General features: G+C 44.2%; 1 protein-coding gene across 1 annotated transcript; it reads right to left on the bottom strand.

The window, feature by feature from the left end:
* Nucleotides 1–1,608: 1,608 nt before the first annotated feature.
* On the bottom strand, nucleotides 1,609–21,005 carry SLC40A1 (solute carrier family 40 member 1). The gene is made up of 8 exons (XM_083629919.1): nucleotides 20,538–21,005; nucleotides 18,354–18,421; nucleotides 12,086–12,245; nucleotides 10,575–10,690; nucleotides 8,646–8,772; nucleotides 6,728–6,973; nucleotides 5,061–5,714; nucleotides 1,609–3,837 (listed from the first exon to the last, which is right to left on the bottom strand). Exons 1-8 carry the CDS (start codon nucleotides 20,569–20,571, stop codon nucleotides 3,518–3,520), a joined length of 1,725 nt encoding a protein of 574 aa, XP_083486045.1. The 5' UTR covers nucleotides 20,572–21,005; the 3' UTR covers nucleotides 1,609–3,517.
* Between the last annotated feature and the right edge of the window lie 1,649 nt (nucleotides 21,006–22,654).

The raw sequence follows: 22,654 nt of genomic DNA, 5'->3' as shown, positions 1-22,654 counted from the left end.
CCCACACTGTGCTGGTTTTTCAGTAAACACATTAAATGTCCTCAGTCCTATTCACGTGCCGCAAGGTCTGTGTAACATCTAGTAAAAACGGACTGAGGACTGGAATTCTAAGTCTAAAGTGACATTAGCTCTTCTTTTTTTAAGGTAGAGGACAGGGAAGCAAAACTTTACAGAACTTTTCATAGAGGGCCTAGGTGACAGGTTTCTGGGGACATACTTGATGGTCACCCAGCACTGGGCAAAAAGTATCCAGCCCAGGGTTTTCCACTGTTTTCAGGGAGAGGGAAAGATCTGTTTATTATTAAGGGGAGTGCTAGAGAGGGAGAGATGTCTGAAAACACAGAAACCTTGCCCCATCATGGCTCCCCAAACAAGAATTCTCAGATACCTGCTTCTGCTTGAACTCCTTGAATATGCATTTGACATATTCCAAAGAACACAAATGGCCTTTTGCAAGGATGCTTCCATGCAGCTCCACACTGCATATATATATATTCTTTTCTCTTTCCCTGTCTTCCTTTAACAAATGAAGACGCATCGGGAAATGGGGAGGAACTGCCACCCCCAACTGCTGATTAAAAAAAAACCTGTCAAGGTTACCGAATACATCACCAGTTCTGTCAGAGTGTATGCATGCTCCACACCCATGGAGTTTCCCTTCCCCATTAGCACATTTTTCACACAAAGGGCTGTAGCTCAATGGTTAGGCCAGCCTTTCTCCACCTTGGGTCCCCAGATGTTGTTGGACTACTACTGCCATCATCCCCCAGGTCCTGCTAGCTAAGGATGATGAGTTGTAGCTCAACAACATCTGGGGACCATGGTTGAGAAAGGCTGGGGTGAACATCTGCGTAGCATTCAGATCCCAGGGTTGGGAGAGAATCAAATCTGAAATCCTGGAGAGCTGGTTCCACTCATTTCAGACAATACGGAGCTAGATGGACCAGTGGTTTGACTCTGTATAGGGCAGCCTCCTATGATCCTAAAGGGAAATAATTGCAGAAGAGTGATTCAGTTTTAGCCCAGAACAGTCAACTCTGACTGGCTGCGATTCTCCATCTCATGCAGGAATCTTTCCCATCACCTGCCCCCAGATCCGTTTTACTGAAAATGCTAGCTGAGCCCATGCCCTCCTGCAAGAAAGTGAAGAATATGCTCTACTACTGAGCTATAGCTCCATCCCTAAAAAAAGAATGTAATCTTTGTTTTTTTTTATAAAAAGTTGGATAAGAAAACGTCCATGAAATGTACAGCTGAAGTACTATCAACCAAAAAAAAAGAGTGACTCATAGTTTCAGATGGCTAAAAAGAAAATTCTGTAGAAGGAAAATCCTGCGGTTGCAGGAACTGATTTCCTCAAATCGTTTTGTGACCCTGCCATCAATCACGTCAGAAATAGTTGTGTCTGCATTCCATTCAAAACAAAGTCTAGTGTCAGTTTCAAAGTCCTAGGGGTCAGGCCAGATTAGAATGAAGCTTTGATGTACAGTCCTTTTAAATTCAGGGTCAGACTATTTCTATACAACTTGACTCGTGTGTGTGTGTGTGTGTGTGTGTGTGTGTGTGTGTGGAAAGCATACCCCCCAAAATGACAAAAAAACCAAAAAGTGTGAAAAACGGTTTGTATTTTATGCAAACAAATATTTTACAAATATTTAACAGAGATTTAAAATCACACTGCTATCTCTTAGAAAAACTCCCAGGAATACAGTAAAGAGAATTCAACTCTACTGGAAAGCAAAGTGCTCAGAGCAACATTAATACAATTTCCACAAAAGTGCATAAAACGGTTAATGTAAAAAGCATTTCCTGTACACTGTAAAAAGGACTCGGAAAGCATGTTAGCACATATGGCATTGTCAGTCGCTACCGATCATCAAAGCGATTTTTACAAGATCATACAGTAAGAAGCCTTTTTACAAAAACAGGTATTTTTTTTAATAAAAAAGTACACTTTCCCAGTAAAAGATACTTTGAGATAATATATATATAATCTCGAGTGCATAAGAATATCAACTCTATAAAACATTTAAAGTTGTCCATTATGTGCCACAATCCAACAAGTCTGTGAGCTGAAGTGGGCATCTGCAGGTAGATCACCCTACTGAGTGCAATTCATGCTGGCTGAAAGGTGAGGGACGCAAAGCTGCATCCAGCACACCATGTGCTGGCCATGTGATGCTACAGCATGGTAGCCTAGACACCACCTGGCATGGAGAAAGCAGCTGCATGGCGCAACCTGCTTGGGTACATGAGAATCTGATCAAGGACACGTTCCTTACATTTCAGTCAGCATGGATTATTTAACACTTGCTAACATGTTACGTTCAATAGGTCTGATTTCTCAAAAAATATAGCATAGGCATAGGCATGACTTTAAAGCACACATACACACAAATCAGAATGCCTCTTATTTGAGCCCCATGGGAATGAGTTTCTTCTGCAAATTCCCATTTATTTCAGAAGGCCTTTCCCATAGGGAGGTTTCCAGGTGAATAATTTATTAGCTACAAACTTTATAGATTTTTTTGTTTTCCTGACATTAGTGGGCTAAACAAAAATAAGTGGTTGAGATTTTCAGCTTAAGGATCCGTACGCATTTTGAACTTTTTTTTGTTTTTAAAGGGCCAGTGTAATGCTTTCACACTTTTTAATATCAAACACACAAAGCCAGCTCATGTATCTTCCCCTTAACACTATGGAATCAGGTTTCGTAAATAGGATGTAAGGCCCTAGGCTTTACAATGCTATATTCGTACCTGCTACTCTCGGTTCCTAAGAAGTGCTGCAAATATATTCTACAATATCATTCACTATTCTTTATTCCAAAGAGCATACTTAAAACAATAAAGGCATTTCTTCCAAGTTAAACAAGAAGAACAACCATCACAGAAAGACAGATTTAGGTGGCAAACCCATTGAAATTAATGAGCACAGATAAGTTAGGTCCATTAATTTTAATAGGTCTACTCTTGAGTAAAGCACATAACTCTTTTGCTCATTTGTGTAACGTTTTGGTCATGTTTCTTGGCAATTTCGTTAAAGAGACAAAACATAGTACATCTATGTTACATGGGGGGGATCACTGGTCATATTATAGATGATGCAATAGTTATTTAAAACTGGTTTTAATTTCTCTGTTCCAAATCCGCATGAATTAATTTTTTTTTGTGGGGGGGGAGGCGGAATCAGAACAAAATTCATTCTCATTCAATTTGTCTTTTGATTTATCGTATTTGTCTTTTATTTATTTTTAATTATCATTCTTACAAAAAAAAAAACACTACTCCCCTTAAGAGATCTCCCCCTTAAATAAATAAGCTATGCCACTTCTAACTGGGGAAAAGCCACACGTGATCATGTGCCCAAAGGCCAAACAGTTTGAGAAGCGCTGAGGTGGAGCGTTGAGCACCACTTTTAAGAGGTACCAGCTACCCCTGACCCATAATAAAGCATATATATATATATATGTACATGGACAGGAAAAACAAGCACTGGCAGCAATAAGTGAAACTCTCTAGACACTTGACGCATCACAAGCTGGTGGTTCGTCAGACACCGATTTTGGCACAGGGGTACAGCAGAGAAAGACATTCCTCCCCAGGGTTTTATGGGCAAACCGGAAGTACATGAGATGGCCCATTGCAACGAAGGAAACAGAAATAAGCACCAGCAATCCGAAAGCTTCTGGGTTAGGAGCTAGGATGACCATGATAAAATGCAGGAGATCCAGAAGGTAATTCATGGAGTTTTGGACGCCATTTATGATACCTCTTTCTGATTCTATCACGTTTTCTTGCAGCAACTGTGTGACGGTCAGGTCAAAAGACCACAGTCCTGTTAAGACAAATACAAAGGGAATTTGTTCAGTTCCTGCTTGGGGGGCAAAAAAGGAAAGCCACACAAGATATCTCATGTCTCTCCTAAAGTTAAAATTTCCATGCCTAAATGAAATGAACCAAGGCACAGTGGTACCTTGGGTTAAGTACTTAATTCATTCCGGAGGTCCGTTCTTAACCTGAAACTGTTCTTAACCTGAAGCACCACTTTAGCTGGGGGGCCTCCTGCTGCGCCACCGGAGAACGATTTCTGTTCTCATCCTGAAGCAAAGTTCTTAACCTGAGGTAATATTTCTGGGTTAGCAGAGTCTATAACCTGAAGCGTATGTAACCTGAGGTACCATTGTAAAACTCATGCCTATTTTTTGCCTTAAGTGAATTTTTCTTCTTCTGTATATAAGTAAAAATGCCTAACCTATTTACCTCTTGGAAAAATAAAGAGATTGCTTGCTAACCGAGAACACAAACCTGTGTTTGTGTTTATCTGGAAATCAGTACTAAAGCATCAGATGGGGCTTACCTTCTAGAAGGCGCATTTAGGATTGCAACTTAGATAATTAAGAAAGGATGTGAACTATCAAAACCTAAAAATATATGCAATGTGATCACTCTTTAACTATTCTCTCAACAACCTTTCTAGACTCCAGTACTAATGCACAGTTCTGCTTTGTTGTGGGACTATTCAGGGTGAATGTCAGCATAGTATATTTGCTTGGAAACTAGTTTCTGCCTTGCATGTTATGCAAAGATCATATATATGCAAGGAACGTGAACCTACAATTTCTGCACAAGCAATTCTACATCATATTTAGGCTCCAATCCTTTCTCTTAAAATCTGATTTAAGCAAGAGGATCTTCCAACTACTGGAGAGGTCCAAATTGTTATTTAGAGCATCAGAAACAGCCATCTTCAAATGTCTAAAAGGAAGATGGAGGCAGCTTGGTTTTTCCTGCTTCAAAGGGCAGAACCCAAACCAATGGATTCAAGTTACAGGAAAGCAGATTCTGACTCAACATCAGGAAGAACTTTCTGATGTAAGAGCTGTTTGACAGGGGAACAGACTCCCTCAGGAGCTGGACTCTCCTTCCTTGGAGGTGTTTAACCAGAAGTTGGATGTCCACCTGTCAAGGATGATTTAGTTGAGATTCCTGCATCTCAAGGGGTTGGGACTAGATGACTCTCCCCACCCTAGAATTTTATGATTCTATGAATTAACTTACCAATTCTCGCAGCAATGACTCCTGCAAACAGAAGGCTTACGGAGACAATAGGCACAGGGTTGGGAGCCAAACCCGGATCAGAAGTTGACTCATTGAACAAGGAAGGCATTCCAGTTGTAAAGGGCATTTCCAGGAGCTCGCCTTGAGGCGCCATAGTAGGCAACGGGCTACTTTCAAACAATCTAGCGCTGATGTCAGCAAACGGGGAAACAGTCAGATCCAAAGGACTTCCAGGCATGAACACCGAAATCACACACAAGACGAGGGAAGCCAACTGGGCCACTCCAGAGATGATACCCGTACGAACCAGGCCACACCTGCGACGCAGCCAGGTGAAGGCGACAGTACCCAGGATTCCAGTTATGGCAGAACCCCCCATTAAGAGGCTTAGAGTGGAACCACTCAGTCCCTGAGTATATGCATAGCCAGTAGTAATACAGTCAAAGCCCAGGACAGTCATGTAAAGGAACGCAAGGGCCATTCCTGCAAGGAACACCGGCTGGTTGTAGTAGGCCACCCATCCGTCCCGGAATGTACTGAAAGGCTCGGCCATTCGAGAAAGACAGCTAACTTCTTCCTCCAGTTTGGGCTCAAAGACAGCCATGTCTTTCTCGCCAATTAACTGGACTCCTTCGTTGGGCTTTGACTCGCCATCTGTGGACCGAGACAAGAGTTAAGTACTGCCAAGGAAAAACACTGTATTGTGCCATTACTTTATTTCTACAGTGGTTCGTCCAACTACAGCAAGAAGTCCTGTTAGCAAGGAGAACTCAGGAGAGCCTACATGCTTTCTGCCACTCAGCGGACCGTTCAGCTGCACCCAGGTCTTAAGTATCTGGCTTAAACCAAAGAATGTGGATCATTAGGACAGTAACAGTGTTTGACACACTGCGCTAGTTTTGCCATTTCATTTCATTTGTCTGTTTTAATGGTTTTTGTATTATTTTTTGAAAAAATGGATTTGATATCCCACTTTATCACTACCTGAAGGAGTCTCAAAGCGGCTAACATTCTCCTTCCCCTTCCTCCCCCACAACAAACACTCTGTGAGGTAAGTGGGGCTGAGAGACTTCAGAGAAGTATAACTAGCCCAAGGTCACCCAGCAGCTGCATGTGGAGGAGCGGAGACGCGAACCCGGTTCCTCAGATTACAAGTCCACCACTCTTAACCACTACACCACATTGGCTCACTTTGGTATTTTCAAATGGACATCACTTTGGTATTTTCCTACTAATGAAAGGTAGTATATGATGATGATGATGATGATGATTACAAAAAACAATATTCAAGAATATATTTAACTGATTTTAAAAGGATCAGCTTTCGAAGGAATATATTTATGACTAGGGTATTAGCTACACTTAGATGGAATTAAGTGATCACTAGGCGCCGACAGAAGCAGGAGTGATAGCAATATGTATGGAATCCACCTGTAGGAAACAAGCAAGTTTAACATTTCCAAACAAATTCAAAAGACCTTTTTATAGTGCAATCCATTTTGGAAGCATTCTATGAAAAGAAAGGGACTAAGGCTGCAACTCTTCACACAGTGAGAGAGGAAGTCTCCTTCAACTCAATAGGGCTTGCTTTGGGGAAGCTGTACGTAGGTTTGTATCTTATAGGTAATTTTTATTTGGCCAAATACACTCCTTGGAAATGCTGGTACCTTTCTGCATGTTCAGCTGCTTCAGTTCTGACTCCTCAACCTTTGAACTGGATTTATGAGCCAAAGCAGGAGTTTTCTGGTAAACTTTCCACAGCAGCATATATTCTGCACACATGGAAATCAAGTTCCACCCAGAAATGAATCCGCAGCCAATCACAGGTGATCCAAAGGTCATTATCTGCCCAACAGCCATGGGGGCCAAGATATTGGTCAGCTGGTCAATTCTTCGTATTGTAGCATTCATATCTGTAAGGGAACATTGGAAAATGCAAAATTGGCACTTGATATGGAAGCTGGGAACCCCCAAATTCAATACTATTTACTTGCACACAACAATCTCCTAAAGATTTCTTTAAAATTTACTGCAAACAAGTAAGCCTTGATTCAGAGGGCAACACGCAGACCTTCTATATTATATACTATCCTTACGTTTTCCTCCTCATACTGACCCAGAAACTTCTTAAATAATCATACATACACAGATCATTGTTATTTTTTACGTACAAACAAGCCAGAAGCTCCTCAAAGACTTGGCAGCACAACTGAATTACAGCAAAAAGTATCTGTTTAGCAAAAAGTATGTAGCTTCTCACATTTCCTCTCTCTCCAAATGTACCTGTACAGTAAAGATAGCAGCCGCAGTCTTTTGGCTCCACCACCCCATCTCCAATAGTCTTAACATACAATTTCTGTTGGATTACTGTGCAGAGATGCTCCTGTAGATGATCTCAGTGATCAAGCTGGGATATAAGGGCTCAGACGATCCCTGAGATATCCTGGACCTAAGTTGTTCAGGGCTCTGTAAATTGACATAACAACCTTGAACCTGGACAACAACACGTGAAAACGGCTGAACTGGCTACCCATCTACTTCCAAGCTAGGTTCAAGCTCCTTGTATTAATTTACAAAGCCCTGAACAACTTAAGTCCAGGCAACCTAAGAGCCCTGCCTGAACCTTTACATCCCAGTTTGATCTCTGACATCATCTATAGGAGGTGTTGTTGCTTGTCCCCTGAGTTGGTGAGGCTCATTGGATATGGACAAGAAACAGTGTTTAGTGTCACCAGCCCAGTCCTGTGGAATGTTCTTCCAAAATATGCAGCAGGTGTCTTCTATTTTGACCTTCAGACGATTGCTGAAAAGTTTTCTTTGTTCCCAGGCTTCTGCAGACAATTAAGACGAACACTTTCTGCAACAGTTGTCTGATTATCTTTTTGAATTTGTTTGCATGGTTTTTGTTATGCATATGTAATTGTTGCAAACCACTTTAGTGTGTGTTTTTTTAAAAAATGAGGTTGTGGTATACGGGTATTTTTTTTAACCTTTAAATAAATAAAGGCACTTCAAGTCCAAACATGAACAAGCAATTAAAATCAACAGAATGTGGTCTAGATTGTTGAAACATCCTGGAGCTTACTGACTCCATCTGCGCAGGCTTAGGACTGGGGTTTAAGGCTTGCCATATGGCAACACAGTTCACCCCTCTTACAACAGAGGATATTGGCAAGAACTCATCACACCTGGTAAAATTAGATCGATGCTCACCCACCGCCCTTGTACTACTGCAAGAAATATTTTCGTAGTAAAAATGTGACAAAGTATTGATTCTAAACACAGCTGTGTAAAAAGTTCTGTGTTTGTTCAACCTTGACAGTGTAATAGCTGAACTATAACAAGGGCCACAGAGCGTAATGTCTACATGACCAGCTGATAATCCACTTATTATAATTAGCTACTCTACTGCTCTCTCTGAGCAAGAAAGAGGAGGGAAGTGAAACAAATATAATCTGCCCTTTATAACCTGATGTTGACTCACGACTCCTGTAACACAGAAAAATGTGCTGATTCCAGCTAGTTTAAAGCCAAGTATACAGAGTAAAATAGTTTTTAAGATAACCAAAACCCAATATACATCACCTGCTAATTTGCTCCTGTTTTCACCCGCAACAACAACGACCCAGTCTCTCTGTATGGTAATTGATGTGGCAGTGCTGGCTAGATTTGCAATGTTTGCTATTGTGATGACTAGGATATAGCAAAGGGTCTGTGGGAATGGAAAGAGACGTTCAAGCATAAGGAAAACAAATCAACCACTCTCCCTCAAACTGCTAAATTACAATTTAACATGCTAGTTATTTTATGCTGAACCAGGCCAGCGGATTAATATTGAACAGTGATTTTTATTTATTTATTGAATTTATATACCGCCCTATACCCACAGGTCTCAGGGCAGCTCAGAGGATTTATGGCAGGAAAGTTTACTTCTTGCCCACAACCGTTGTCTGCTAGCAGATGCATCTTCCACTGCCTCAAAAACCATCCTTTGTCTTCACTCCCCTCTATGTGGACATAAAACTAGAGCGATCCAAAACCATTAAGGTATAGCAGGTATCCCCATTTGGCCAGCCAGGCCATTATGGCCAAGCCACACCCACCTGCCCAACAGGTAAAGTCATGGCTGGACCAAAAAGGGATTTGCAAGTACTGCTGATCAGCTGATTGATGATGCCTTCAAGAGATGCTTTGAAGTCCTAACCATCAACTGATAGTTGGGGCTTCAAAGCGCAGTGCTCTCTACAAATACCGCCAGATGATTTAAAAGATTCCAGAACAGCCCAAGCTGCCCCAGTGCCTACAGATTTATTTATTTTTAAACCAGTGTTTTCTCCCCCCTCTCTCTCCTTAAAGAAGGCTTGAATACATTATGACATCAGGTGATAGACAGGCATGTTGTTCACCTGCCCAAGTTGGCCTACAGCGGGGTGGGAGAGATAAGGAACTGGCCAGTTCCTCACCCCTAGTATAAAGAAAAGAGTGTCCTTGAAAGCTGGACCATCGTTCAGTTCAGATAATCCATCAAACCATGATGTGTGAGATCATGAATGTGACTTGACTTTGAGTTTCTTGTTCTGGCTTGGCAGGCAAGGATTAATCATAGTTTGCTGGTTTAAATGCCTTCCTCTTCTGAAAAAGGAACTCTGAGACCGCCTGACCAGATTTTGAGAGCCCCCCCCAAAAAAAATGATGCCACTGGTAACCACACAGAGTACTGAAGTTCATGTTTAACAGTGCAAACCTATACATTACGGCTGGGGAACCTGAGTCCCTCCATATCTTGTTGGACTCAACAGCCCCAGTCATAATGGCCTGTTGTGAGGGTTGATAGGAGTTGTGGTCTACCAACACCTGAAGAGACGTAACTTCCCCACTCCTGCTGTGCATGTCCACTCAAGAGAAAATGTCACTGTTTACTCAAAGGTAAGCATGTACAAAGGTAAAGGTAAAGGGACCCCTGACTGTTAAGTCCAGTCACGGACGACTCTGGGGTTGCGGCGCTCATCTCTCTTTACTGGCCGAGGGAGCCGGCGTTTGTCCGCAGACAGTTTTTCCTTGTCGTGTGGCCAGCATGACTAAGCCACTTCTGGCGAACCAGAGCAGTGCATGGAAACGCCGTTTACCTTTCCGCCAGAGCAGTACCTATTTATCTACTTGCACTTTGACGTGCTTTCGAACTGCTAGGTTGGCAGGAACAGGGACTGAGCAACTGGAGCTCACCCTGTCACGGGGATTCGAACCGCTGACCTTCTGTTCAGCAAGCCCTAGGCTCTGTAGTTTAGACCACAGCACCACCCGCGTCCCTTAAGCAGGTGTAAGATTGCTTTACTATTGATCTAGGATGGGACCAACCTTATTGGCCTAGCAAGAGGAAATCCATTTAAGCACTGACAACAGACTATATTCGATTGAATCCATTAAGTATTGTGACATCACAAAGCTTCAGGCTGACTGAAAAGGCAACAGTGCTATCATAATCCAATGTTTATCAATGGTTTTTTGTGCACTTACCAGAAGCCACCCATGATATAGAGCCAAAAGCTGAGTCTTAAACAGGAAGACCATCATCAGAAGGATGCCACACAAGATGACCGATGCATTCTGCACAATTAAGGATGTCTGGGCCACTGTTTAGGATAAAGGGAGAGGAGGGGAAATTGCAATTTAGGTCATGCCAACAATGACAATAGGAAATATGCAACCATTGGAAGACCTTGCATCTTTTCACACAAGTTTCTCTTCAATATTTAAAGCAAAACGTTTTTCGTGTTTTCAGTCTCCTGGCTTCTGGTATTTCTCCCAGCGCTTTGAGGGACAAAAAAGGGGGGAGTGGGTGCATAAGACGAACACTTGGTTGAGATTGCTCCCTAGGATATAACACCTGCAAGTCTGAAGAAATTAAAATATCACTCTAAATGAAGAAGACATTTGGTAAAAATTATGTTGAAGCTGTCTGGCTTGCTCCACCAGCAAGAGTAACTACGCCTTCACTGAGTAACCCCCTTGGGCTTAGTGTTCAAACATGGAGTAATTGTTCACCCATTGGGCCCTGCCTTCAAAACAAAGGCATAATTTTTAAAAATGCTAACGCCTCAGCCAAGGAGGAAACACCTAGCGTGAGTAGCTGAAATGTCCTACTAATGGCAGTAATTATTTAAAATTAGCTTTAAGCAGGTCACATAATTATACTGTCTGCAAAATGCTTAGTCCAAGAGACAAGGCATATGAATTTTACAGAGAATATCTGACAATTTTAGCCCTGCCACACAGGTTTTATAAAGAGGATAGGCCTTGTTGTACACAGTGGTACTTGCTTCTGAGTAAACCTGGACAGAACTCTGCAAGCTTGCACAGTTATTCTATACCAGCTCCGAATGAGATACTAATCAAACTTTCAATGCCTCTAGCATTTTATTCAAATATTCGACACCTTGATAAGGCACATAATTTTCAGACTGGCATAAAATTAACTAAGCCATGCTCAGAGTAGGCCTACTGAAATCAACAGGCATACATTAGTCGTGTCTATTGCTTTTAGCAGCTGTACTCTGAAGTTGAGATGCAACCCAGTGCCACGTGGGTGAGGGGAAAGCTTGAAAACTTGAAATAATAATAATAATAATTCTATTTAAAATGTTAAGTTATAGAGATAAGATAAATGAAAGAGGATAAGGATTTGCTGATTTGATTATTTAAACGGGAATACAAGAAGGGGAGGTGTGAGGAAGTCAAAGAAACAAGCAAATGAGTTTTAAATTATGAAAAAGAATTGTTTTTAATTTTTTGTACTTTTTTGTGTGTGTTTACTTTTATTTTTTTCTTGCTTTTTTATTATGTGTTATTGTATATCTGTTTTTTGTAAAATCTTAATAAATATTTCTAAATAATAATAATAATAATTCTATTTAGAAAGTAAACACTGGTGTAAGCCATTGTAACAGCTTTCATCTTGTTTTCTGTGATTTGGGGTCCACTTAACACATGTCAACATTCTTCAACAAAACCACTAAAACATGACTAACCTTTGAGCCTTGGGTTCTTGTCTACCCAGTCTCCAATAATGGCTCCCAGAAGAAGAACTGAACCTGCCACAACCAGCCCATAAACAGCAGTCAAGAGCAGACTGTTTCCATACAGTTCAACCAGGAAGACCGACACTGCAAAGTGCCACATACGATCTCCCTAGAGGGGGGAAAAAAAGAGAAAGATTTAGTTTAATACTAAATAGTTCTAAATCATGTGCTGCACATAACAATTTAGGGCAGAGCTTTCCAAACCTTTCATGTTGGCGACACACTTTTTAGACATGCATCATTTCGCGACACACTAATTCAGTTTTACTAGCAAGCCGGTGGGCTACCTGCTCCCTTTGCAGCCCTGGGAGGAGAGCAGGGAATGTTCACGCGACACACCTATACACTGCAGCCGACACACTAATGTGTTGTGACACACATTTTGGAAAGCTCTGCTTTAGGGTATCTATAAAGTATCCAAGAGCATCTTCCCCATATTTTTGGAGATCCCTTGGGTAAGACGCTCCCAGTGAATCTCCTTCCTCGAGGGGACCCACCTTCTTGCCCTTGTCACCATTGCCCTTTCCCTGGCAAGGGACTAAAAAGACAACCTAAACACAAAACGAACAAACGAAGGCACCAGACATCTACCCTCCTTTATTATCTCCCATGCTAAAGTTCCTTGCATCCTTCTCATTGGTTACCTGAACTGTTCAGCCCCTGCAATAACCCAACATCCTCCTCCTTCACAGCACTTTAACGCCAATGTTGGTTTCTTGGAAGCTGGAGCCCTTGAAACTGTTCCAACTCTGCTTGAAGTTGACTAGATTTCAACTTCTATATATGTAGAACCCAATAAATCCTGCAAGCACTGCAATGGAAACTTCCCCATTATCCTAGCAACTGCGATAGCAGATGAACTCTGATTAAATGCCCGTAACTGTTTTACTATGCCTCAAATAAATATACAGAACAGGAGCTTGGGTGGCATAATAAATCTGCTGTTGAAAAAACCAGAAACCCAGTAGTTTCCTCATCTGTCACAAAGCAATAGCTGTGTACCAGACAGGTTACTCCTACAATAACCCTTAAATTGCACTGGACAGGTTACATTGCAGGCAATGGGACTGTTACACAGTAAGTCAATTATTGCCTGTGACCCCCATTATCTGAGTGGAAGGGTCATGTTGTCTAATGACCCTTTAAAGGCCATCTGTCAGACAAGCTAGCTAAGGGGTGTCGCTGACGTTCATTTATTTTGTGGTGTTCACATTTCAGCAATCTACCTTCCTCTGAAAAGTCCTAAATGTGTGTTCAGCAGATAAGTTTCTCACTTTGATAAGCAGCAGAAAGGGGGCAATTGCCGATAACAAACATGGAACGCAGAAGTGGGGCCAGCATTGAAATGTTGCAGTGAATGTGTGCTTCTCTTCAGTGTTCTAGCCAAGGAAGCCTCCACAATTCTCCATTCTATTGGTCCTACCAACCAGTTTGGCCACCTCCAATATTCAGCCCACATTCTGTAGCCTCTAAGCGTGCTCAGTCTTCACTGGGTTGTTTTGTGATCCCTTTATCTAAGCCCCCACCACCTCCGCCGGAAATACTCTTTGGTATTTCTGAAAACCTTGAGACTCCCCTGAACATGCTGCTGCCTCCCCTCTTGTGTGTGGGTTGTGCCTTTTTGGCTACAAAAGCAACAACACTCACTTCTGAAAACACTGGGAATGGTTGTTTAATGCCTGAAAATAGCCAAGGGAGCAAGAAAACCAACAATCTGTTAACAACTAAACCAAAGGACCCTTTGGAAGACTTTAGCTAAGCGCATAAGGGTAATGCCACACATTGCATTTTTGGGTGTGCATGTAAAGCTGTTCTTAAGTTGTAAATGTAATAAACCAATGTGTATGAGTAAATACACTCACTGAGGAGCCACGTTTGACGTAAGTGCCCTTACAGATCATCCTGGGATTGAAAATATGAAATTAACCTAACTTGATATAGTTCCTAGAAGCAGAATTTTTGTCTCTAAAAATGTAAGTGGTTTTGGCTGTTCCATAAAGGTCCTAGCTGAAGCCACAGGTGTAACCTCAGATAAATGCTTAGTTATTGCTTGTGACAGCTGTCAGACTGAGCACAACATTCGCTTGGAGACAAAGGAGGAGTTCCTTGCCTCAAAACAAACAACCAAAAGCAAGCATAGATACAGTTGCCTGCAATATTTACCATATTTTTCGCCCTATAGGACGCACTTTTTCCCCTCCAAAAATGAAGGGGAAATCTGGGTGCGTCCTATGGGGCGAATGCAGGCTTTCGCTGAAGCTTGGAGAGCGAGAGGGGTTGGTGCGCACCGACCCCTCTCACTCTCCAGGCTTCAGGAAGACATCCGCAGCCTAGGCAGCCCTGCGGGAGTTCCCGCAGGGATGTCTAGGCTGCGGATAGCAGCCTGCTTCCCGGAGCGTCAGGCGCTCTGCTTTCAGGGCGCCCGGCGCTTCGGGAACACATCCGCAGCCTAGGCAGCCCTGTGGGAGGTCCCGCAGGGATGTCTAGGCTGCGGATAGCAGCCTGCTTCCCGGAGCGTCGGGCGCTCTGCTTTCAGGGCGCCCGGCGCTTCGGGAACACATCCGCAGCCTAGGCAGCCCTGTGGGAGGTCCCGCAGGGATGTCTAGGCTGCGGATAGCAGCCTGCTTCTCGGAGCGTCGGGCGCTCTGCTTTCAGGGCGCCTGGCGCTTCGGGAACACATCCGCAGCATGGGGAGCCCTGCAGGAGTTCCCCGCAGGGCTCCCCACGCTGCGGATAGCAGCCTGCCGCCCGGCGGGCGGGGCGCCCTGAATCAGAGCGCCCCGCGCGCCGGGCATACATCGGCCAGCCCCACAAGCTCGGGGGACAGCAGGGAGGCGCAGCGCCGCCATCCCGCTGTTCCTCTACCTGGTTCGGTTTCTCCGACCTGCTTTTTTGGGGGGAAATAAAGGGGGGAAAATTTCCTTTATTTTCCCCCAAAAAAACTAGGTGCGTCCTATGGGACGGAGCGTCCTATGGGACGAAAAATACGGTAAGCGTCCTTTAATTCAAATATTTAAAGTCTTGGTTCCACAAAGTGTGTCTGTGTGTGTACTGCTTCTGCAAAGTTAGCTACTTAAGGAAGTGTTTCTTTGCCTGTTTATTTTCTTATTAAGAGAGAAAAGCAGTGAGTCAGACACTAAGGCTGTCATGGGTGGCACAAACCAATTGTTAGCAAATTAAACTGGGGAAGTCAATTAGCTTCTTATGCCTTCATACGAACCCCGTGCCTCAGAAGCAATTCCAAGTAAAAACAAATGAAACTACAAGGATTCCACCCTCTGCATACCCACATACAGGACAATCTGTTGTGCTTCAGAACTTGCCTTTGTTAGACAGAGGCATTGGGGTGCTATGTAGCAAAACTGGGGCATGGTTAGGTTCAACACCTACTGAACTGAACATGTTTTGTTTTGCTGATGTGCACCTAAGACACCTCTGGTTATAACCACAGATGATGATGATGATGATGATGATGATGATGATAATAATATATTATTTCTACCCTGCCCATCTGGCTGGGTTTCCCCAGCCACTCTGGGCGGCTTCCAACAGAACGCTAAAATACAATAACCTATTGAACATTAAAAGCTTCCCTAAACAGGGCTGCTTTCAGATGTCTTCTAAAAATTTGGTACTTATTTTTCTCTTTGACATCTGGTGGGAGGGCGTTCCACAAGGCGGGTGCCACTACCAAGAAGACCCTCTGCCTGGTTCCCTGTAACTTGGCTTCTCATAGCGAGGGAACCGCCAGAAGGCCCTCGGCACAGGACCTCAGTGCACAGGCAGAATAATGGGGGTGGAGACGCTCCTTCAGGTATACTGGACCGAGGCTGTTTAGGGCTCAAAAGAGCATACCTGCTGCCTCCACAAAAACAGCCAAGATGTTCTTTCTGTACTACAGCACCACTCCACACATGCCTGAATTGCCACCATCTTTCAACGACCAATTTTTCTCCTAAAAAAGGGGGGGAAGGGGGAGGCCTTTTCCCCTGGGAAAACCAACTGGCTTATGTGTGCTCAACTCTGAACTGAACTATGGAACCTATCTCTCTATTGCATCTTGAGCAAAACATTTCAACCTCTCCCACCCGCAAATTCATGGTCGGTTAAGGACCCAGAGGGGTTAAAGTAGGGGTGAGGAACAAGAGGCCCTCCAGCTCCCATCAGTCCCAGCCAACAGCCAGGGGAGGGCCAATGTATTTTAAGGACCAATCTAGCTAAATTATAACCCACAATTCCAGATGCAGATGTGTGCAGGCAGAGCAGAGAGGTGTGCATGGCCAGAGGTTTAAAGAGCTGCTTATTACAGCTGGTCACCCAGCTGAACAAGCAAGCCCGTTTTAAATGGAAAACGCAGGTTCCAAGGTGAACAGCTACAGTGGAGCCATTCAAACAACCTTTGTGCTTTATGCATGTGCTTTGCCCATGATATGACAGCCAAGAATTACACATAAAAAAAGCACATTTAGTGCTCCTCCTGAAATCCATGGGAGTTGCAAAACTTAACTCTAGCTAGATCGTGCCCCAAGTATTTTATGGTGAGTTTAGGAAAATTCTTTATTGCACTGAATAGTGAGATACTCACTTGCAACCAGTTACAGATAGGTAGCCGTGTTGGTCTGCCATAGTCAAAACAAAAAAAATTTTTTTCCTTCCAGTAGCACCTTAAAGACCAACTAAGTTAGTTCTTGGTATGAGCTTTCGTGTGCATGCACACTTCTTCAGATACACTGAAACAGAAGTTGCCAGATCCTTCTATATAGTGAGAAGGTGGGGAGGGGTATTACTCAGAAGGGTGGTGGGAATGGGTGGTTGGCAGATAGCTGAGATGAGCCTGTTGACGACTCTTAACGACTGCAATAGGTCTTACAGGAAAAAGCAAGGGGTGAGAAGGTGAAAAATGGCTTTGTCATGTATAATGAGATAAGAATCCAATGTCTTTGTTCAGACCAGGTCTCTCCATGGTTTTATTGGACCAGGAATGGCCCAATAGATTTTTCTGCTTCAAAGGACAAGATGGCGCCCCATTCCACATAAAAAGAACTGGTAGTTCAACCTTACTTCAGCACTGGTTAGTGGACAGTGTCTTCCATTGCGCCCAAGGGCAGCAGCCTGGGTTTAGGGTTTGGGGCTGACCGAGTGGCACCCACAGCTCTGTTCCTCAGTACCTGCCCAGTTCCCAGCATTTGCTGCCTTGCTCTGACTAATGGCAAAGCTGTCCCAGAGCAAACTATGGCCAAACTAAAGAGAGGCTTTGCTGAAACCCCAGTCCTAATCATGTGTGTCTTTTCACCTCCTTGCAATATCAACCTTAGTGGTTTTCCTGTGTCAGTTTAATGCCATGTTTGGTGGCACTGTGCTGATACGGATGTACTATATGCCGCCACAAGGATCATAAGCTCTGTGTTCCTGCATGACCGTCACTGGGGAACAGCATATAAAAATTAATGTAACTTGCCTTCTACAGAGAAAGAAAAAAGCTAGCCTTTTATTTGAATCAGGACAGAAGCTTCTCAGTGCACATATGGGTTGTTTATTATTATTATTATTATTATTATTATTATTATTATTATTATTATTCCTTGGAAATGCTGTGTCTTAACCATCTCCTTTTGCTAACAAACATTCTTCCTAATAAATCACTGATAATTTTATCAACATTTTAAGCACATTTGCCCCAATTCGACACACATTTAGAGTTACCTATGCAAACAAAATAAATATCTCTTGGTACGGGAAAGGAGAAAAATTCCAGCAACAACAATTATTATTATCATTATCATTATCTATACTCTGCCCATCCAGCTGTGCTTCCCCAGCCACTCTGGGTGACTTCCAACACATACAAAAACATAATAAAACGTCAAACATTTTAAAAAAAACATTAGCCAACCAGGCCTTTGGATACTGCTGAAAATAAGTCAGAATATTGATATCAAAGCTCTTTAACAAAGCTGAGCTCTACATTATTCTTCATCGAAAAGCATGGACTCTTGTCCTAACAGAGCCAAAACCTGTGATGGGGTTTGCTAAAGAATTCAGGACCAATGTGTCAGAGCATATTTTATTAAATGCATTGTTGCACATTTTCCCTGAATTGTGGCATGATATCGCACAGCACAACCCCCTCTTGTTGTTATATGCAACAGTTGTCCACAAGTCATCCTGCTATACAGAGCAGCCAAATGTATATTATCTACGGTTATACATTACTTACCCAAGTGGACAGGGAATGGCCAAGGTACAGCAGGAATTTTGCAGAGGTGAAATAACTGGCACAGGATCCTAAGATGGAAACAGAAGAGTTGTCATTTAAGTGTGTCCTGCAGATTTACTTTTCTTGTGCAGCTAGACCGGGGTCAGCAAACTTTTCGAGCAGGGGGCCAGTCCCCTGTCCCTCAAACCTTGTGGGGGGGCCAGACTATAATTTGGAGAGAGAAAATGAACAAATTCCTTTGCCCCACAAAATCCTATGCATTTTAAATAAAAGCACATGTTCTACTCATGTAAAAACACCAGGCAGGCCCCACAAATAACCCAGAGATGCATTTTAAATAAAAGGACACATTCTAGTCATGTAAAAACACACTGATTCCTGGACCGTTCACGGGCCGGATTTAGAAGGCGATTGGGCAGGATCCAGCCCTGGGGCCTTAGTTTCCCTACCCATGAGCTAGACAATGGCCAAGCTTCTACCATCATCTCTGCCGTTGTTTAGTATCGTTATTTAGCTTAATAAATTTGAGTAAAGCACCAAGACAGCTTGACAACTATCTATAGGTTTCAGTCTTTGCTTAAAGAAATATCCACCTCTGTTAACACCAAGTTTTATTAACTGTCACGAGGCACTTAGTTTTTCCATCTATCTAGTCTGCCACATTTTTTCCATCTATCTTGAGACCTGCTGCCTTAGTCCCAATTTAACGTCCATGCATTGTCCGCCAGAATTATTTCATGTGCTACTCAGAAGCGCTGCTATGAAATTCCAATGGCAAAAAGTTATGAACTAAATTCCAGCAGTGGTCCTACCTCTTTTTGACATACAAGCCATCACAACTAACGCCACACATGCACTTTTCTAGGTTACAGGGATATGACCCTTTCAGCCAAGCTAACAAAAGCAGAAGTATGCAGATGTTTCTCTCTTCAGTGCGAAAAACACCACGAAGTTTCTCCTCTTCTTCAGCAACCTCATTTTATACCTCATGGTTGCAATCCAGCATTACCTGTGTGCCCTCTTCCCATGTAAGGGAATATAGCCCCACAAAGCATAACACTTCTTCTCCCAGACATAGCCAGGATTCCAACGCATCTTGGATTTCCTCTGCTAAAGAATTCCTTCTCCTAAATAGGAGCTGGCTGCCAAAACATGGGAAGCTGCCTTAGACCACTGATCCATCTAGTTCGGCACCATCTTTCCTGACGGACAGCGATTCTCCAGGTCTTCAGACATAGGACACCCGCTGCCGTAACTGGACTGAAGTTGGGGTCTTCTGCATGCAAGGCAGCCGCCCTCTACCAATGGGCTACGGGGCCCTTCCTCAAACTGCTGAACTGTCCAGCAAAAGCAAGGTACAGTCGTACCTTAGTTCTCGAGCAGAATGCGTTCCAAGAGTCCGTTCAATTCCTGAAACCATTCACGGCTTCCAATTGGCTGCATCCTGCAGCCAACTGGAAGCCGCGGAAGACGTTCGGCTTTTGGAAATGGTTCGAAAACCAGAACACTCACTCCCAGTTTTTGACCGTTTGGGAGCCAAAACGTGTGAGTTCCAAGGCGTTCAGCAATCAAGGTACGACTGTACTTTGCAAGAGCGGTTACAGCGCACCCATCAGCGCAGCGACATTTGTTGCAGGCTGGGTGCATGCACACCCACTACCAAACTCGGCACCCAGTGCAGGATTAAATCCTATGGAGGCCCCTGGGCAGTCGAAATATCACCAATTACCTCCTAGCAAGTTTTATGAACTGGCAACACACCAACTCGCAGAAAGCTTCGTTTCTGGAGCGGGTAACACCGAACGAAGAAAGCTCGGTTGCCATTTTTCCTTCAAGATCAAATCAGTATTATTTCGATCCCTTGTCGCAGGGCCCCCTCAAAGGTCCACAGGGGCCGGTGCCTCCTCTCTGCCTGTGTGGTAACGAGACACTGCGGGCAAGCGCCTGGCGCTGTGCGCGCAGAAGAGAATCCAGCGCAGCTCGCGCGCAACGCGCCTTGCGGGCTGAGCGGAGCGCGCGCGCGCCTTTGCGCAAACTCCCTCCTTCCCCCGTGCGCGCAAGACCTCTCCATGACCCGCTTCCCCGCGTCAACAAGGTATCCTGCGCTGGGCGGGCGACCGAGCCAGCCTTGCCACCTGCGCCCGTGCGCTCAGCCCGTGTCCCTCTCCGCGCTCTGCGACTCACCACAGCATCCTTGCTTGCTTTGCTGTTCTGCCATGGCTTATATATATATCAGCTTGGCACCTCTGAGTTGTTGTTGTTTTTAAAAATCTCTCCCCGGCGGGGGGGGGGTCCCTTTCCTCTCGACGGCTTGTTGCTCTCGTGAGAGAGCGCGACAGAGGCGGGCCGGCAGACACGCGCGCACGCACACCCACGCGACGAGCGCAGCGGCGAGCTCCGGGGTACCCTGGAGAGGAGAGCGGGGCAGAGCGCAGCGCCAAGAAGCAGCAGCGGACGAAACGGCCTAACCCCGTGTTGCTCTTTCCAAACTTAGCTATCACTGTAGCTGAAGTTGGAAAGAAATGGCCTTATGGGCAGGTGGCCGCGACGCGACCGCTCCGCTGGGAATGGGGACCCCGCAAGGCGCCCACCAACTTCCTCAGGCCGCGGCTCCTCCTGCCCGAGCTGACCCCTTGGGCTCTGTCCTGGCGCTGTGGCGAGCCGACCCTTTATATATAGGCGAGGGGCCGCGCGAAGGTGGAGGAGTTCCCCGGAGTCGCCTATCAGCGGCCGGCAGATCTGCATATCCCCTCCCGCCTGTCCTGACTGTGCGAGCTGCGCCTTCTGCAAAGGAAGAAGGGATGGCTGGGAAGGAGAGAGAGAGAGAGAAAGAGGAGAGAGAGGGCTGGTGCTTCTTTTGGGGAAGCCGGGACTGAGAGGAGGGGGGGGCCTTTTATAGGGCTAGGAAGGCTGGCCGGAATCTCCACCCTAGAAGAGGAACATTATCTGCTCCCCGCAGGGCTCTGCAAATGACACCCTGCGACGCATAGCATCCTCCTGAGTCTCCTCCAGCGCTGCGCCTCAAAACAAAACTCAAGGACCACATAAGGGTGATCCGGGGACCCTCTAAAGCCACGGTTCCCGACGTGGGGCAATTTGATTTTTAGGGGGGGGCAATTCGAGAATGAGTTATCAACAATGAGTTTTTTGTTTTATTTTTTGCATTTCTTCCTCCACGTGAATAGGACTTCACTTTTTGAATAATAAGAATTATATGTCATGGAGGGGGGACACACCAGGATTTTAGAGATGCTTAGGTGGGGCATGGACAAAAAAAAAAAGGTTGGGAACTACTGCTCTAAAGCAAACGGCCACCACTGAAAAGATGGCACCTTCGTTCTTTCTCGCTCAAAAGCCCCATCATTCCTGCTGGTTTCCCATAATTTTTTTTAAAATATAATTTTTATTTGATTTTATAAATATAAAATTATAACAGTACAGCCATGCACATCCACATTTAAAGATTCTTCCGAATCTCTAGACTTCCCACCTTCCCCCCTCCATGGGTCCTTTTTATTAACCTTTTCTACTGCATCTTTTTCAGTGATCCACATTTTATATCACTCCATTATCTCCGTAGTACTTGCTACATTACAAGTGTTATTGCAGTCCTGCTAATGTTTTCATCTGCTTACAGTGGTCTCCAAGATAAATTATAATTTCCCCCCATTCTTTGTTTTGTTTTATTTTAATTAAATATTTTCTTGGTTTACAAAAGTATGAGCAATGTCTCTCTCTCTTTTTTCCCCAAGTTACATTTTTACAGATCAGTTTCCCCCCATTCTTTGTTAAAGTTTTGGTCTTCTTGGTTCCTGAGCTTTCCGGTCAGTTTCGCTATTTCGGCATAGTCCAACAGTTTCATTTTCCATTCTTCTCTGGTAGGGACAGGTTTCCCAAAATTTTACTCAGGTCCCCCTCTGGGTTTCATTCATGCCCTTCTTTCCTGGTCTGGAAACTTCAGCGTTCAGCTCTCCCTTCTGAAAGGCTGCCATCTCTCCTTTGCCATGTGCCATTTCATAGATTTTTCCAATGAGGGCCCTGCATGCCACCAAGGATACCAATATCACCATTCCGCTTCTAATAGTGGTTGAGTGCCAATACATTTGGAAGCAAAAGACGGTCCTTTCCACACACTAAAACTGAGTGCTTTCTACAAGCTCAAGAGACATCGTTGTTAAAGATTGGATTTGAGGATGGAAGACTATGTTTGTTTACAGAAAGTGGCTTTGTTGGGTGTTATATGGGAGCGGATGAAGTGAATATTGTTTGTGTGTGTGTGTGTGTGTGTGTGTGTGTGTGTG

Source organism: Podarcis filfolensis (assembly GCF_964270895.1).
Source record: "Podarcis filfolensis genome assembly, chromosome: 1".
Classification (NCBI taxonomy): Eukaryota; Metazoa; Chordata; class Lepidosauria; order Squamata; family Lacertidae; genus Podarcis; species Podarcis filfolensis.
This window is presented reverse-complemented; position numbering and strand designations above follow the sequence as displayed.